Source organism: Suncus etruscus, chromosome 11 (genome assembly GCF_024139225.1).
Source record: "Suncus etruscus isolate mSunEtr1 chromosome 11, mSunEtr1.pri.cur, whole genome shotgun sequence".
Lineage (NCBI taxonomy): Eukaryota > Metazoa > Chordata > Mammalia > Eulipotyphla > Soricidae > Suncus > Suncus etruscus.
In genome coordinates, this window is record NC_064858.1 from 41,308,064 (window position 1) to 41,325,047 (window position 16,984).

General features: G+C 46.2%; 1 protein-coding gene across 1 annotated transcript in view; it reads left to right on the forward strand.

Moving 5' to 3' along the window:
- The window catches only part of NUAK1 (NUAK family kinase 1), a 68,618-nt gene that overhangs the window by 14,079 nt on the left and 37,555 nt on the right, over positions 1-16,984 (forward strand). The window contains exon 2 of the mRNA XM_049783114.1: positions 14,892-15,012. Within this exon, the coding sequence (XP_049639071.1) occupies positions 14,892-15,012 (121 nt within the window). The remainder of the gene's footprint in view (positions 1-14,891; positions 15,013-16,984) is intronic.

The window sequence follows — 16,984 nt, forward strand, 5'->3', positions numbered from 1 at the left end:
AAAAGATTCCAAAGGTCTATCCAAAATAAGGGTAGAAACAGTTCAATCCACTTGCTCCTCAAACTGTCTCTTCCAATTGCCAACTGACTCTCCCCCAGGCCTTCTGGGAAGGGGGGTTATAGATGAAGTAACCAATCATGGTTAGGATCTTATTTAAAGGGGCTTATTTAAAGCCCCTTTTATGGCTGGCTGGTGCTGGACTGCAGGACTAGACTCCATGTCTAACCATGTATTAGCAACTTTAATAACTTCCTTTTTCATAGTGGCTGCATAGTATTTCATTGTGTAGATATCATCATTATAATGATATCTAAACACATTAACTCTCTGATATGAATTTATCCTTAGGGTAATCTACAGCCTCATCTATTGTTCTCAGTTGCCTTTCACAGGGGGTAAACTGAGGCATAGGAAATGAAGTCACTTGTCTGCGTTTCCATGACTAGGAAGTAGAAGCTGACTCTTGGTGACAAATGGACCTTTTTCACTTTTTCTATCAGACACTCTTGGGGGCATCCAGACCCAGTGCCTTTATGGGGATCACCACCTTGCGCTTGCTGAGTTTGACTGCTGTCCGTACTAGCCTCAGCATGTCATTCAATATTAAGGAGTTGCTTCCTGGGCCTCTATGGGCCAGCTCTGTGTGGTGTTCTCTGCTTGGGGGACATGTTTTTGGAGATAGGGTACCCAGGAAAGAGAAAGAAGGATGTCCCAAGAAAATGCTACATTCAAGATGGGTTTCCTTCCTTCCAGCACAGTCAATCTGAAACCTGTTGCCAGTGACTTGGTTCTTTCCCAGAAGTCTTGGGTAACCACTTCAAAATGCAAGAAGCACTTTTGAGGTGTAAGCAGTTTGACCCCTACCCCTCCGTGGAGTATCACAAACACAGATGAACACACTAAGGGAGACACTTCTTGATGTGCATCCTCGCATTCATGTCTGTTTTTGACACTTCCACTTCCCCTGCTGCTGCTAAAGAAATCTCTAGCCTAAAGTAGCCTAGAAATCTGTAGCCAGTTCCCCTGTCTGCCCACTGGACTCCCTTTTAGACTGTTGGATGGTCTCCTAGCTCTCTGAGGAGGAGCCCTCTCAGCACTTTGAAACAGGTGCCTGGTGGCTGCTATGTCCCTCAGGCTTGTTTTGCTGACCACAGACTTCCAGGAGCTGCATTCCTGCAGGTTACATCCACATCTGGTCAGGCTGGAACCTTGTCCACAGGGAGGCAGTCCTGCCCCCTGCCTGACCCCCTGTTCTCCTCCTCCTGAGGGGGGACTGTTGTGCCTGGAGCTATCCCACTGGGCCTGGGCTGGAACCTTTTCCTCTCTTGCCTCAGAAGCTGCTCGTAAGTCAGCAGCGGATTTGCTTCCTCTCTGGGTCCCAGCTGTAGTGACCTTTGTGTGTCTGCTTATTTCATGGAAATCATTCTGTCCTGCCGAGTTCCCTGGGGACAACAGAGGGATACTCAGAGGGACTTCTTTTAGGGGTGACCTGAAATATCCTTTTAAAAGCCATTGCAGCTGCTCCCCAGCTCCCTGCCCCCATCTCATTCTATGCTCTGACCTTGTCCTTTCACCCTCATGTTTGAAAAGTCTCCTTGTGGTGTTCTGACTCCCACACATGTCTGTGGAATGCCTGTTTGACCATTAGAACCAGAAAAGCATTTCCAGAGCATGTATTGGGGGGCGGGCACAGCCATGAGCATTTTCTGTTCTTTCATTCCTGTTGCCTTTGCTTGGCGGAGGAAACACAACTCTGGAGCTGATGTTTTTGTTCCTTGAATGGAGGGAGACACAGTTGTGGCACAGTTTGCCAGTCTTCCTGGAGGATGAGGCATTCTGTGGGCTGCAATAGCAGCAATATTGAGGCAGCTGGCTTGGCTGGGATGGGGGTGAGTAGTTGGCTTAATGGAACAGAAATGGACTTCCTCATCAAGCCTGTTCTTTCAGCACGAATTTCACTTGCTTGTCCCCATGTTTTTTTGCTTGCTTATTCCCACTCTGGTGAAGCCTGTGTTCTCTCTTTAACATATCCCCTCATTTTCTCTCCTCCAGATCTTTTTAAGTAAGTTTCATGCAATGAAACCTTCACACACAACACTACACATACAGACACAAGAACACAATTGGGTGGGAAAAGCAGAGATAGTAGGCCAGTATATTCCACCTGCAAAGATTCCATCTACTATGAGTCTTCATGAAGGCAGTAGAGAATATAGGTGAATGCAGAGTTGAGAACAAACACTAATAAATTAATTTCAAGAGCTCTAACTGTATTTTTGTAGGGCACGAGAACTCACCCATTCATATATTGATTACCAAAAGAGAGTAGTTAAATTTCTCAGGAGAATCCTCCCATTCATGTCTTATAATTTTCAAGTCCCTTGAGGTGAACTAAACTTTTGCTCCATGTTTTTTGAGGGATTTTTCTTTAAGCAGTCCCAGAATTGTGTTTTTCTCATGTTTTTTCTATTTATATTTCATGTATCTTTCCTGTCATCAGTTTTCATTTATTTGGGTGACCTTAGTCAAAGATAAAAATTTTTTTTTCCTATAGCAAAAAGAACACATGCTTTGACTGAAAACTCCAGCACGCAAGCATCTTAAAGCTGGGTGAGAAAGTGACTTGTGGGTTATCCATGGGACTGTTTCTGGAACCTTTTCCCATCCAGTTTTTCTAGCTTCCACAGATTGGCCATCAAAGAGTGTACTAGAATCATTCTAGATCACTCTGGGGGCAACCTTTTGTGAGGGCAGGTGGTACCACCCGCTGGGTAGGTACTGGGCCTCCTATTTCCCCCATCTTTCCTGTGTCCTTGACAGGGAGTTAAGATAAGTGACTTCAGAATCAAGACATGATGATTCTGTTTCCTTCACTCCAACTGGTTAAATCTGACCTTGACCATCATCTTCCCAGTTGCTGAAGTGGCAGATTTTTTTTTTTTTTTTTGGTTTTTGGGTCACACCCGGCAGCGCTCAGGGGTTACTCCTGGCTTTATACTCAGAAATCTCTTCTGGCAGGCTCGGGGGACCATATGGGATGCCGAGATTTGAACCACTGACCTTCTGCATGCAAGGCAAACACTTTACCTCTGTGCTATCTCTCCAGCCCTGAAGTGGCAGATTTTTAAGCTATTTTTCCTCCTTCTGAGGATTTTAAAGATGCTAAAACTGAGCTGTCTCTTTAGTCTGCCACCATCCCTTCTCCTCTGGAACATCCATCTTAGATTATCCTTGCAGTGGGTTCTGAAACACATTTGAAAGTGAACTTGCATTACTATCCGTACATAGCTTACATTTTATGATCTGCTTAAAGATGCCAGGAGCATAAATCTCAGGGACAAGAGTCTTATTTACTTGTGCATCTCTTCTGCAGATGGGATGTCTGCCTTGGAGCCTGGCTGGCTTCAGATGTCTGCTCCAGGATATTTTAGTTGAACTGTAGGAGTCCATTAAACAAATGGAAGAGTTGGGGTGGGGAGAGCGGGGGAGGAGGCCTGAGTCTCTGACCAAATGTTTTACATGGAGAACATCTGGCGAATATTGGTATTTGTATGCCCGTACATCAGAGAGCAGCTAGGCTAGGTTTAGCTGGGATGTTTTGGGCCTGTGGTTGCTGGATTTGACAGTTCGGTTGTAAGAAATGGTTCTTATGAACTGTTGCCATAAGACCAGTGCTTGATCTAGGAAGGGGTATCCTAGTTTAGCTGCAGTCATGAGTTCTGATTAGTTCCTCGGCTAGATCACCCATGACTTTTGAACAGTCCCGTATCTAAGCTGGTTTCCTTGAGAGCTAATACTTCAGAGCTAGTAAGCATGGCCATGCCAGAGATCAGAGAGTTTCTATATCACCCTGGAGTCTCATAGGTTTGTTGCCACATAAAAACAAGTGTGGCCCAGCAGAAGCAGAGTTGACCCCAGAATCCTAGTATCTGGGTTGTAGTTTGTATCATGTTTTTATGATCTATAGGGGTAGTGGTGAGGGAAGGTGTAGAGTTTCTTTTCTAAATTTCACTTTTTATATTATAAAGCAAGTATTTTTGTCTTATGGAAGGATGAAGGAAGTAAAAGAAACTGAGATGGATTGTATAGAGGGGAAGGTATCTGCCAACTGGAGCAGAATCTGTGACTGCATCTGAATGGTTTGTCAACTTCAGTATTTGTAAAGCAGGGTTAGGTAGGTGGCAGTGGGTGGAAGTGTGAGAAAGGAATCTTTCTTTTTGTGGGGCAAGGTGTTGGGCTACAATTGGAGGTCCTTAGGGGCTACTTCTGTTTCTGTATATAGGGGTCACTCCTATTAATACTTGGTGCCTGGAATTGAACAGGGTTGGCCACATACAAGGTAAGCATTTAACTCCCTGTATTAGCTCTCTGGTTCCAAAAGACATTTCTTTTTTCCAGAATAAAAGACAGTGCTGTTTTTTGTGTATGTTTATATTCCTTTTCTTTATTAAAAATTAAAAACATTTTTAATTGGGGCCGGGCGGTGGCGCTGGAGGTAAGGTGCCTGCCTTGCCTGCGCTAGCCTAGGATGGACCTCGGTTCGATCCCCCGGCGTCCCATATGGTCCCCCAAGAAGCCAGGAGCAACTTCTGAGCGCATAGCCAGGAGTAACCCCTGAGCGTCACAGGGTGTGGCCCAAAAACCAAAAAAAAAAAAATTTTTTTGTTTTTAATTTAAAACATTGTGATTTACAAAGTTATTCATAATTGAATTTTAGACGCACCATGTTTTAGCACCAATTCTACCAGCTTGTCAATCTCCTTCCATCAATGTTTCTAGAGTTCATCCCATTCCCTACCCCTCCCCTGCCATCATAACAGGTACCTTCTTTTTGTTTGTTTTGTTTTTAGACCACACCTGGTGACGCTCAGGGGTTACTTCTGGCTATGCACTCAGAAATCGGTCCTGGTGAGGGGGACCATATGGGATGCCGGGGATTGAACCTAGGTTATTCTGGGTCAGCCGCATGCAAGGCAAATGCCCTAACACTGTGCTATCCCTCTGGCCCCAACAGGCACTTTTATGTTTGGTTGTTCAAGTTTGGGTGCCATGATTTCATTGTTATTGACTCTGTGGTTTGGATATTTAGTTTGGCCCATCCTGAACACCATCAGTGCACCTAAATCTCCTTGACCCCTGTTCCCTGTTATTTCACATCTCTCTTTCTCATCCTCCACTCTATTCCTTTCCTTCTCCTCACTTTACTCAGGGGCCAAGAATATTCTTAGACAACCCCCATTTAAGCCATTGCATTCCCTTTATGCAGTTATTCTAAATGCTACATGTAAGTGATATCATCCAGTATTTATCCTTCTTAATAAAAAATTCTGATGCTACATTCCTCATTTCTGTTCATCAGCTGTTCCTTGAACATGTAGGTCCGGTGCATCTCCTATCTTGAGGGCCATAGGTATCCAGGGCTATTATGGTTCCTTCCTGCTGTCTCTGCTGGATTTGAGATTGACCTTGCATGACTCTTATTTTTATGAGATTAGGGAATGACTGAAGTGGATATCATGATCTGCATAGTCAAGGCAAAATAATTCAAGTTGACTAAGGGTCCCCTAACAAAATAACATAGGTTGAGTGAGGGAAAATGCCCACATCCATTTGCTCATAGCTCTGGAGATAAGAAATTCCAGTCAAGAGACAGTCCCATTTCCCGATTCACAGATGGCCATTTCTCTCAAGAGACTCTTAGTGATTGATTTGGCACTTGCTTCAGGCCGGTGTGCTGCTCCTTGGCTTGTCAGAGCAATAGGGAGTTTTTAGCAGGTTCTGTGAGTCTAGCATGACCCACTTGCCTCACTTATGAGGGTTGTGTTCAGGCAAGTGACTTGCCTTCCCTTAGGCACGGTTTCTGTTCCAGGAGAAGGCAGAAATCAGAAATGTTGCAAGAATTCAGTCAGGAGAGAGTGAGTGAGATATTTTGGGCCTAGCAGAGAGTCAGACCTGCATGATTGTCACTTTTGAGAGCCAGTCAGCAGCCCTTCTGCTGCTGTGTAGAAGAGGAGCAAGGCCTGGATGGGGCTTTTCAGGTCAAGTCATGAGTTCAGCACATGAGTGGTCAGGAGGGCTGTGAAGACCTAATGGAAAGGGATCATGGAAAGTGAAGATAGTCTGTGACAGTTCTGGGTGACCATGATGCCTGTAGGCCACCAAGGCCAGATGCAACAGTGCCTGGGGAGGGGGCATGCAATGCTAGAGAAGGAACTCAGAGCCCACATGTGCTGGGCTTTGCTATGCCAGCTCTCTCCATGACACTGGTCCGATTTGTTTTCAGGATGTTTTTAATCCCTGGCTTCATTGAGTAATGAGTCACATGTGACACCTGTATATGTAAGATGTGTGGGGTGGCAACTTGTCTGCGTTTTTGACAAAATGATTCTGTGAAGGTAAGATTAGTTAGCACCTCCATACCTACACGTGGTTATGGTATATGTACATGCATATATCTATGTACATGTATGTGTATAAATGTGTATATGTACATGGATATATACATGCATGTATATATGTGCATGCAAGGGTGTATGCATATGTGCCCTTAACAACTCTTAAGTCTATTACACAGCTGTAGTCACAGAACTTTAGAAGTTATTGTTTTGGGGCCAGAATTAGTACAGTGGGTAAGATTCTTACCTTGCATGATATCTTGCATCCTATATTGTCCCTTGAGTTCTTCCAGGAGTGATCCCTGGACTCTGCGGTGTGCAAGTCTTACAGATTGGCTTTTGCAGCCTTTGAGTGATATCTCCCCATTGCTCCCCTGTTATCTCCAGGAGACTGTGACACCCACCTTCTCATCTGTTCCCAGGACTTGGTCTATTGTGGATAGTGCATAATGGAGGGAGTTGTTGCATATGTTTCTCCTTCTCTGTTGGCCTTTTCTCACTGGGTGCAGCAAAGGGCCTATTTCAGCTACAGCTTTGGGGCCTCTCCATCCCCCACTTCCACCCAGACTCCCTGTACTAGCCCTGGAGATATTCTGGTGACTGAGCTAGCAGTGGTCTCTGTGGATGAGCCCCACAAATCCTGGTTTGGGCTAAAGAGCTGAGTGGCAGATTAAGGCAAGAGATGGCAAACATTGATGAACACTGTTAACACAAATACTTGGGGCATGAATCTTGCTGGGGCATTTCCTGTGCTTAACCCTGTCCCCAATAATTGAGGATCAGAGATGAGTGTGATGCTACTGGCAGAGGCTCAAACTGTTTGCCAGTAGGGCATGTGCAGTGTCTGCATCCCCAGGGGGTTAGGCAGGCTGTCTGGCTCAAAGTGGCATCTCTGTTTTTGGAGGTGCAGGTGTAACAAGCATCCCTGGTGGGGTCTTGACAGTAATGAGCAGGCTGACAAGCCTCCAGATGGACTCTGCAGTGGGGCTGTGTGGTGGGGACCAGTCTGTTTCCTCTCTGGGTGAGAGACAATGAGATAGAAGATAGAAGCCATTGCGGGCTGGAGATGATAAATGAGGTGTCCCGGGGACAGCTTACAGCTCCTGCCATTGTTCCTTTCCTGTCTGAGCCTTTTTACATATTCCTCCTTGCTAGAAATCAGTTTTCTGAAAGAAGAATTCTAGCAAGTTAAATACAATTTCCCAAGCCTCCCATTGCACTTATCTGTAAAATTATCCAGGAGGAAAATAGAAAATTAAGTATAAAGCTATACCTTTTATCATCTTGAGAAATTAAACAATCCCCTCCCCACCGAGTGGTTCTATTCACCTGGATCAGCCCAAACTCTATGAATTAAATATTTTTCCCTCTGGAAAATACATTTCATCTTTCAGATCTTTTGTTTTCCTTGTTCATTGTTCTTAAAGTCATTGATTAAGTAGCAGTCTGAAGTTCATAGTTAAAGGTCGTGTTTTCAGTGCATTGAGAAATAATGGGATTAAAAAAAAAGAAATAATGGGATTAAAAGCAGCCTACTCATGTGTGCTATCAAATCAGGCTTCAGAAATTGAATCAAGATCGGAACTGAGAATAGTGCCCCTGGCATGGCAGGGTGAGGACTGCTCCTCCCAGCCTCTGCTTTAGTGATGCTGCTTCCTGCTGTGAGTTGCCTCATCATAGGTCTGCTTTCGGCTCAGCACCTGCTGCTTCCCCTCTCTGTTTATTAATAATGCAGCCATGCTGGGAGGGACCATTCTTACATGTCAACATCAGGTCAGCCCCCACTGAGGCTGATTCAGTCTGACATGACTCATCTTGGTCCCAGGTAGGACTCCTGGATTGGATTTAGAATCTCAGGCATGCGGTGAGACTCAGAGCTTCATCCTGCAGACCAGGGCTGCTGTTTGCTCCATGAATACAGGCCTGCTCCCATGCTGGAATTCAGCATTGTTCTCTGGGCATGCACGCCAGGAGAGCCTGGCTGAGATGCAGGCTGCTTCTGTCTGCTGTGGTGAGATCTTTATTCTGGGCCTCCCAGTTTAGGGCTGGGGATGTGGTGCTGGGCCTTACATGGTGTTTTGGGGGTTCCAGGTTTGCACCTGGAGGTGCTTTAGGGGGACCATGTGGTGCTGCTGTCACATCTGCTACTCTTGCCCCAACCCTACTGGAGAGTTATTTGTCCCCCACCTCCTCCCCACTTCCCCCCCAACAAACACACACATGGACATTTACCATATGGGAGGGAGACTTACCTTTCTCCTTTGTAGATGAGGATGTCCAGCCTGTGATGCTTGCACGAGTATGTCTGTGGGCTGGGAATGCCAGCCTCAGTTGCTGTGCTTGATGACCAGGCCAGAGGACTGCAAGTTGGCCTTCTCAGCACTCTTGGTGGGGCTGGGTTGGGAGGGTGATGTGTAGGTTTTGTGGCCCTCAGTTACTCTAAAGCAGGGGTCTCAAACTCAATTTACCTGGGGGCCGCAGGAGGCAAAGTTGGGTGATCCTTGAGTGCAAAGTCAGTAGTAAGCCTTGAACATTGGGAGCTGTGACCCAAATAACTAAAACAAAGCAAAACAAAAAAAGATTCCTCTAGGGCAGGGACACAAAAGTTCTGTGGAGGGCCGTTTGCAGCCCGTGGGCCTCGAGTTTGAGACCCCTGCTATAAAGTCAGCTATAAACAGTAGCAGAAAACAGAAGCTGCCACCTCTACTAGCAGTCTAAGGGTCTGAAATTTCAGCTCTCCTGTCCTGCCCTTCCTCGAACAGTTGTCATCTGTTGAACAGCCAGCGGCCCTTCGGGGATCCCAGGGAGGTTGTGTTCACATTCAGAAGCATGAACGGCTCCAGAACACAGCTGATCAGCTTCTGGGGTCTTGCATTTTCGGTCTTTCTTGAACTCTGGCATTGCCTGTATCCTTACTGACCTTTCGGCTGGGGTGGGTTCGGGAGGGGTTGTGGTTCGAGTAGATCCCAAGAGACTCTCCTAGAGGATGAGATAAGAGAAGCACAGCCAACCCCGAGGCAGTAGTGTCTACTGTGATCCTACATTTTCTGTGATCCTGGAGTGCCCTGGCCTTTGTCCTGAGGCCCTCAAGCCCCTTTTCTCTGCTCAGGGCTCTGGTGCAGGTGGGTTTGATTTTAGATTTGTGACCATAAGTCTCTGCAAGTTGCCTCAGCTGGATGAGGGAAATGTCCCCTGGGAATGAACTATTGGACTGTGAAGGGTGCCTTATTTGGGTCACCCACAGATATGCAGCAGGCTCTGGGGACGGTGCTGAAGGAAGAGCACAGCTGGCATGTAGGAGGTCCTAGTTTCATCCCTGTCAGGCTTGGCCCTGGCAGCCCTGAGCAACTTAGGCATCAGCATCTCTGGAGGACCCCCTCTCCCCCCCACACACACAAGACCATATTCTAAGTCAGAGCCGCAGTTACTTATGAAGCTTGTGAAAAGACTGAGAGGGGCCTGTACCCTGATCCTGAGGCCAGTAGATCCAGGGTTTGCTCTGGACTCTGTCCTGAAACACTTACCTACTGCTTGGCAGAGAGCTAACGGGCCTATGGATGCAAGTCTGCCTCCTGATGATGAGGAGGAGTGGGGACATTGGTCTTTCTAAGCGAAAGCTGTGTGATATCCTGGGAGCAGGCTCATAAGCCCCTAAGAAGCCTTGCACTTAAAGTCCGCCTATTAGTCAGGATTAATAGGTTTCCCCACTCATTGGTGCTGACCTCCTTGACTTTGGTGCTGTGCCTCTGCAAGAGGCCTCTCTCAGGGAAGGAGAGATGACCTGAGCCACCCTGACTCTGCCCCGTGGCTTTTGCAGAACATGGGACTTGTCACAAACTTACACGCAGGAGGTTCCAGTGTCAGGAAAACTGCCCACTCCAGCTGCTGGGATGGCAGCGCAGGCTGGTTCTTAGAGAAGCTCATGCAGGGGAGCCTGTGTTTCCTCCTTCTCTGCTAGCAGCTCCCCCACCCCCATTCCACTTCATGATCCTGGGCCCTCACTTATGACCCCAGGAAATTTCCTCTGCTCCAGTAGGGGGCCCTGCACTCTGGGCTCTGAAGGTCTTTAGGGGAGATTCTGAGCCTGCCATGAGGACTGTCCCTCCTAGCTGTCCACATTCTCAAGAATCACTCAGGGTTTAATCCTGACTCCCTTTTCTGTAAGCGCTGACTTCCAGTAGTTTTCACCTTTGTTAATGACTCAGTTTCCTCTCCTAGAAGACGAACTTGCCATTAGGATAGCCTGAGCTAAGGCTTGCTGGCATGTGGTGGCACATTATAAATATTTGTTGCTCTTGTGAGAGTGTTGCTGTTAGTTTTAGGATGTGGATGGGACACCTCAGGGCTCCTTCCTCTGAGGCCAGTTCCTGGGACCAGCTCCTCGTTCATTCATTTGAGAATTTACTAGAATTGCAAAATCTCAATTCCCATCTCACATCTTTGGGTTCAGAGTTTGTGTGTTTTGGAGGAAAGGTTGGGCTATATATAGTAGTGCTCAGGGCTTACTCCTGGTTTTATGCTCAGGGATCACTTCTGGAGGTCTCAGAAGGCTAACATGGGATTCCAGGAGTCAAACCCATGTCAGCTGTGTGCAAGGCAAATACTTTCTGGCCCCAGAATCTATATTTTTAACAGGATGCCTCTAACCCCACTGAGATGCTACTCTAGAGTGTTACCTGCAGGTTGCCACATGTAACTGAATGAACCTCCATGGCAGGGAGCTGTGGAACGAAAAAGGTGCCTACTCTCTTGGAGCCTCAAGTATGCTTAGTCTACCCAGAATTCTGCCTCAGACTGTATGCAGTGATCTCGGCTATGCAGCTGCTCTGGTGGGCTGAGCTTTCAGAGGAGGATACAACTGGGGTCCCAGAACTATGTCCTTTGAACAAATGTGGAACCTTTTTGCCTTGCCTCAGGGAGCCAGGGAAGTTCAGCTGTGCATGGAGGAAGAAGGGCCTCCAGCAGGCAGGCACTCCTTGAGTTCAACTTGATGGACATCTGCTGAGCCAGATGTCTCTGGACCAGATGTGGCCAAAGCTTTTCAACAGTTTATTCTCCCGGGTACTAGGAGGCCGTTATTTTCTTACTTATTAGGATGAGAAGTGAAACAGCCTGTCCAATCAAGGTCACACAGCTAGTGAGGGAGTTTTGAGTCAGGATTCAGCCATATGCCTAACTGTGATGCTCTTTGACAATGCTCCCTGCCTAGTTGCTTCCTTGAAGCAGGAGATTTCTTTTTATTTTATTTTGGGGGGCCACACCTAGCTTTACTCAGGGGTTAATTCTGGCTCTGAACTCAGGAATTACTCCTGGCAGTGCTCCAGGGACCATATGGTATGTAAGAGATGGAACTTGGGTTGGCCACGAGTAAGGCAAACACCCAACTTGCTGTGCTATCATGCTGGCCCTCAAAGCAGGAGCTTTTTTGAAAGCAGGCCTGTTACCCCTTTCTAAACACATGATAACCATGCAGAACCATCTGGCTCTATGAAAAGTAGCCAGGAGCAGGATGTGGGCACACAAGCACCTGTGTAGCAATCCAAGAAAGAAGCGATGAAATGTCCACAGAGACAGGGGCCAGGAGGGTCACTGGAAGTTGGAAAGGGTAAAGCAAGGAAGCCCTGAGCCCCCATGCAGGAAGTGCTCTAAGAACAGGTACTCTCAGGCTGCCCTCCGTTAGTTTTGGCAGGTGGCTGTGGTGGATTCCAGGACCTAGGGTGAAGCTTGTCTCTACCTTTTTTTTTTTTTGGTTTTTGGGCCACACCCTGTGACGCTCAGGGGTTACTCCTGGCTATGCGCTCAGAAGTTGCTCCTGGCTTCTTGGCGGACCATATGGGACGCCGGGGGATCGAACCGAGGTCCGTCCTAGGCTAGCGCAGGCAAGGCAGGCACCTTACCTCCAGCGCCACCGCCCGGCCCTTGTCTCTACCTTTGAGAGTCAAACTGTTTCCTCTCTATCTGGGCAGCTGCTGCATTCAGGGTGAGTCCTCGCATCTGTCTCCTGATTCTCACCCTTTTGAAAGGGGCCACAGGAAGTCCTGGCTGACATTTGCAACAGAAGATTCATGGGAGGAACCTTTTGTGAGGCTGAGCATGGTGGGGTCCTTATCTCCTTGGTGCCCACTGGGGTTTTATTAGAATGAGGGAACTTCTTGCCTGTTAGCCCTGGGCTGCAAATGTCACCTGGTTCACAGGGACCTTCCACCCTTTGCTCTGCTATGGGGGACGGCAGAGAAAGGTCCCTCTATTCATCCCATCACCATCCAAGCCCATCCTAAGGGCTCTGATGCAACAGCTGACAAGTGAGCTTCTTTTCTCACCCTCATCTCCTCCAGTGGGGCTCCTCTGCCCTAACTTGGGAGGATGATGGATTTATTCCTCTTGCTATTTGACAGTGCAGCGTCCTCCTGGAGGCCTGGCGCAGCCTTACTGAGGGGTAAGCCATGGCCCATCTCTTGTTCAGAGAGGAATGTAGGAATCCGTCCAACATCCTCCATGGCCCGTGCACAATCACTGTCTGCTCTCTCCCTGCACCAATTCTCAAGATCTTAGCCCTACTCAGATAAAATAAAGCCCTCCAGTCATATCTCTGCCTTTGACGTCAGTGGGAAGTTTTCCTCGTTCCAGACTGAATGGGGCTCTCCAGAGGGCCGGGGGTAGCTCTGAGCCTGGCACTGTGGTGAAAGGAGGGGCCAAGAAGTTAGAAACTCATTCATCTCTGCAGTCTCCTTTCATAAGTCTCAGAGCTCTGCACAGATGAGGGAGTGGGGGGGGGGTGCTTCTGGATGTCCTGCTTTTTCTGTGCTTTGATTGCCTGAGCTGGTAGGCAGATGAAATGCTAGAACCCTCCTCTCGTGCCTGGCTTGGCCACGTCATTGGACTGGACCGAGTTTTTATTGTATTTTCTGTTTTGTTCCAGTTGCCTCCTTACAGGTCTGGCTCCCTGGTCTGGACTTTTATCATCTGAAAATATTCACGCCTCCTTGTCTCCCTTCTCCCTTCTTCCTCTTTTCCATCCTTTCCTTTCAAGAGATCAGCCTGTTTGGGGGTTGGGGAGTGGCAAGTGTTTTCTCAGGCCTGCTGTGTGCCAAGCACAGTGTTAATAACCAAAAAGAAAGACTTGAGAGGATTTCCCAGGAGGGTCATGGGCAGCTCCCAGATTCTCCTGTCTATAGGGGCAAGGCTGTGTGAGGGCTCTGCCAAGAGGAAATGCCAGGACCTGGGGCTTGTAGAGCTGACAGCAGTGGCAGCCCTCCTACTCCTTACCCCACCCCACTCTGGACAGTCCCACTCCCCTGTTCACTGCATGATCATCCGGTGGAGGGTGTTTTAGAAATGCTTTTATGTTTCTTGCAAGGCAAAAGACCCTATGTGGGCCGGAAGTAGTGCATGCTCCCAGATGGGGAGATGCCCCTACAGTGTCTGGCTGGTGGTTGATAATAGGGAGGGTTTTTCCTGGACCTTTGAGCCCTTTCTGATTTGGAGGTTTGTCTGGAGGTATTTCATGCAGGAAGGGGACAAGTGAGGTCCCCAGCTTGGAGGGAACTAAGCAGACTTTTGGAGTTGGCAGACAATTAGTTCTTGAGCTTCCTTGTTACCCATTGGGACCTCCATCCCAAACTATTCTTTTACATGCACATATACACCCAGCCCTCTCAGAGCCAAGGAGAGTTAAATTCCCAACAGACTTGTTTGGGAACAAAGACAAATCCTGCAGCAAGCATTTCCTTTAGTAGATGCCCTCTGTCATTTGATGCCCCTTCACTGATGTGTTTCTTTGGGTAATTGCTGTGCTGTGGCCCTGGCAACTCTACAGTTTGGATTGCAGAGGACCTTGGCATGGTGCTTTGGAATCAACCGGGGCTCATTGTCATGGCCTTTGTTTTATCCTGATTTATTCCCAGAGGAGGCTTTTTTGCTCATATCACATGCTGTGGAAGGTGCCTTGGTGGAGAGTGAAGATGTGGGAAGGATTTGGCTTCAGAACAATTATATAAACACAGCCTAGGCTGGAGGCAGCTCTGGCTTGGAGATTGGCTTTGCAATCAGGCTTCTCCTTGCAGCTTCGCATGGCAGCTGCATGGTAGAGATGCTAATATCACTTACTCATGTTTAATCATCGATACTCTGTAAACCGAGCTCCTTTCTTTTCTTTTTTCTTTTTTTTTTCCAGAGGATCAAAATTCCTCGGGTAAATGAATCTGGTTGTGTCAAGCAGCCTCCCCCTTATGAAAAACAAAACATCTCTCCCTTTCCCTTTTCCCCAAAATCCCCCACCCTCCCCAACCTTAAACTCTTCAAACTTGTTCTCTGTTGCTGAGAGAAGGGTGTTTTTGCTATAAATGAAAGACGTGACGGGGTTATTTCAAAGCTTTTGTTTTGGTTATTGTCAGTTCTGCCAACAAGTAACATCTGTATTTATTTTCCAAATTCCCCCAATGGCTGATCTGCATCTGCCTCATTCCCCGAGTAACATTTCATTTCCTGACTTTATAGGTTGCTATAAAATCCATTCGTAAGGACAAAATTAAGGACGAACAAGACATGGTTCACATCAGACGAGAGATTGAGATCATGTCATCCCTCAACCATCCTCATATCATCAGTATTTACGAAGGTCAGTGATTTCCCCCTGCTCCCCACCCCTGTATCAGTTACCAGTTCTAATACCATGAGGCCTGCCAAGATTTTTAGGTAATTGCCCTTCTGGACAGGAGCCAAAGATTTTTCTTCACGATGCAAAAAATAGCCAGTGTTATCTCTTATTTGGTTACCTTGAATGCAACCAGACACATGTAGGAGCACACTTCAGTCATAAAATGGCTCTGGTGGTGGTGGTGGTGGTGTGTGTGTGTGTGTGTGTGTGTGTATGTGTGTGTGTGTGTGTGTGTGTGTGTGTGAGAGAGAGAGAGAGAGAGAGAGAGAGAGAGAGAGAGAGAGAGAGAGAGAGAGAGAGAGAGTCCCCCCTCCTGGGTAGTTTCTGGGCAACTCACTTTACTGAAAGCCAGTGTGTGGTTTCTGAAAAGTGATAGACTGACTGGGTTACCAGACAACATTGAATGTGTTGAAGATGTCACTTCCCAAAGCTTATGCTTCATGGTAGTGCCTGAGACATTAAAAGTTAAGCTCTTTCAGGACTGGAGCCATAACACAATGGTAGGGCACTTGCCTTACAAGTGGCCAATTCAGGTTCGATCTCCAGCATCCCATATGGTCCCCCAGCACTGCCAGGAGTGATCACTGAATGCAGCAACAGAAATAAGTTCAGAACACTGCTGGGTGTAGCTCCAAAACAAATAAACAGCAACAAAAATTATCAATAACAAAAGAATATTAGCTTCTTTGAATTAGAAGACTTTTAGCATCTGGGAAAGACAGAAAAGGAAGAGGGATGGCAGATGCTTTGCAAATGGCATCCGATTATAGCTGCTGTTTGTAGCCCATGTGTTTTCCCCATGCGGGATAGGGAAAAGCTTATGAAAATCCTTCTGGTTAAATTCTTTCATCTTTCATGGGAAGCAGTGGGGAGTATAAACTTCCCATATCTCATTTACCTATCTATCATCTATCTGTGTATCCTGGAAAAATCCTATAAGCATTGTATACTTATTACAGAAATAATTAGAATCCAGAGGTAAAGTAAAATAAATAAATTTGCCACTAGCATCTTGTTTATCTCTCTCTTTCCATAGCTAATTTTTCCATCTGCTTCTTCATAAATAAATATGGGTTTTGGAAAACTACTTTTATTTTGGATATATAAGAGAAGAGAAAGCCAGAGGAGAGAAGGAAAGGCAATTTTTTTTACATATCCTGACAGAGTAGGGGACACAGACAGTGCCAGAATGGAGTGTCCAAGAAAAAAAAAAAAGGAGCTATATATTTCAAGTTGAAATTTGAGTGACTTCATCAGGGCATGTCCTGTGTGTGGTTTTTTAATCTAAAGTTAGAGATTACTGTTTATGTTATTTTTTTTACCTTCGTTTTCTTGTTCCCCTTTTTTATGTCATGCATCTGTTTCTGTATCAAGAAATATCACCCAAGTAGGATATTTTAAAAAACTACATAAAATTCCATTTACTGGCATACCATCATTTATTAAATCTAATAATTGTTTCAAACATTAATTTCTAGTTATTATAAATAGAGGTTTAGAGACTCTCTTTATACTTCAATTTTGTCATCATCATTGACATTTTCTTATGAAAAATTCTGAATCTTGGACTTAACTGAGTAAAGCAATTTCTCCAGAATGTTTTGTAGTATTTGACCAGACCAGAAAATTGAGCTATTTTTAATTTCTGCTATGACCACATTAAGTTATATAGTAAATATAGTGAGGGCCCTGAAGAAACCAGATGTTAATCCTAAAGCTTTTCTAGTATCTATAATTTTCCTTCTTCTGAGGCTCCCTCTTTGCCCATTTCCCCCATACTGGTTCTATTTTTGCTTCTCATCTAGGAGTAAATGTTGGTAATATCTTATCTTTGATCATGGTATTTTTTCTAAAGTTCATTTTTGGAATCCTTCAGGGTAGGAATTTAAGGGAAATTTTCTCTTCTAGTCCCACAGACATGTCTTGCAGGGCT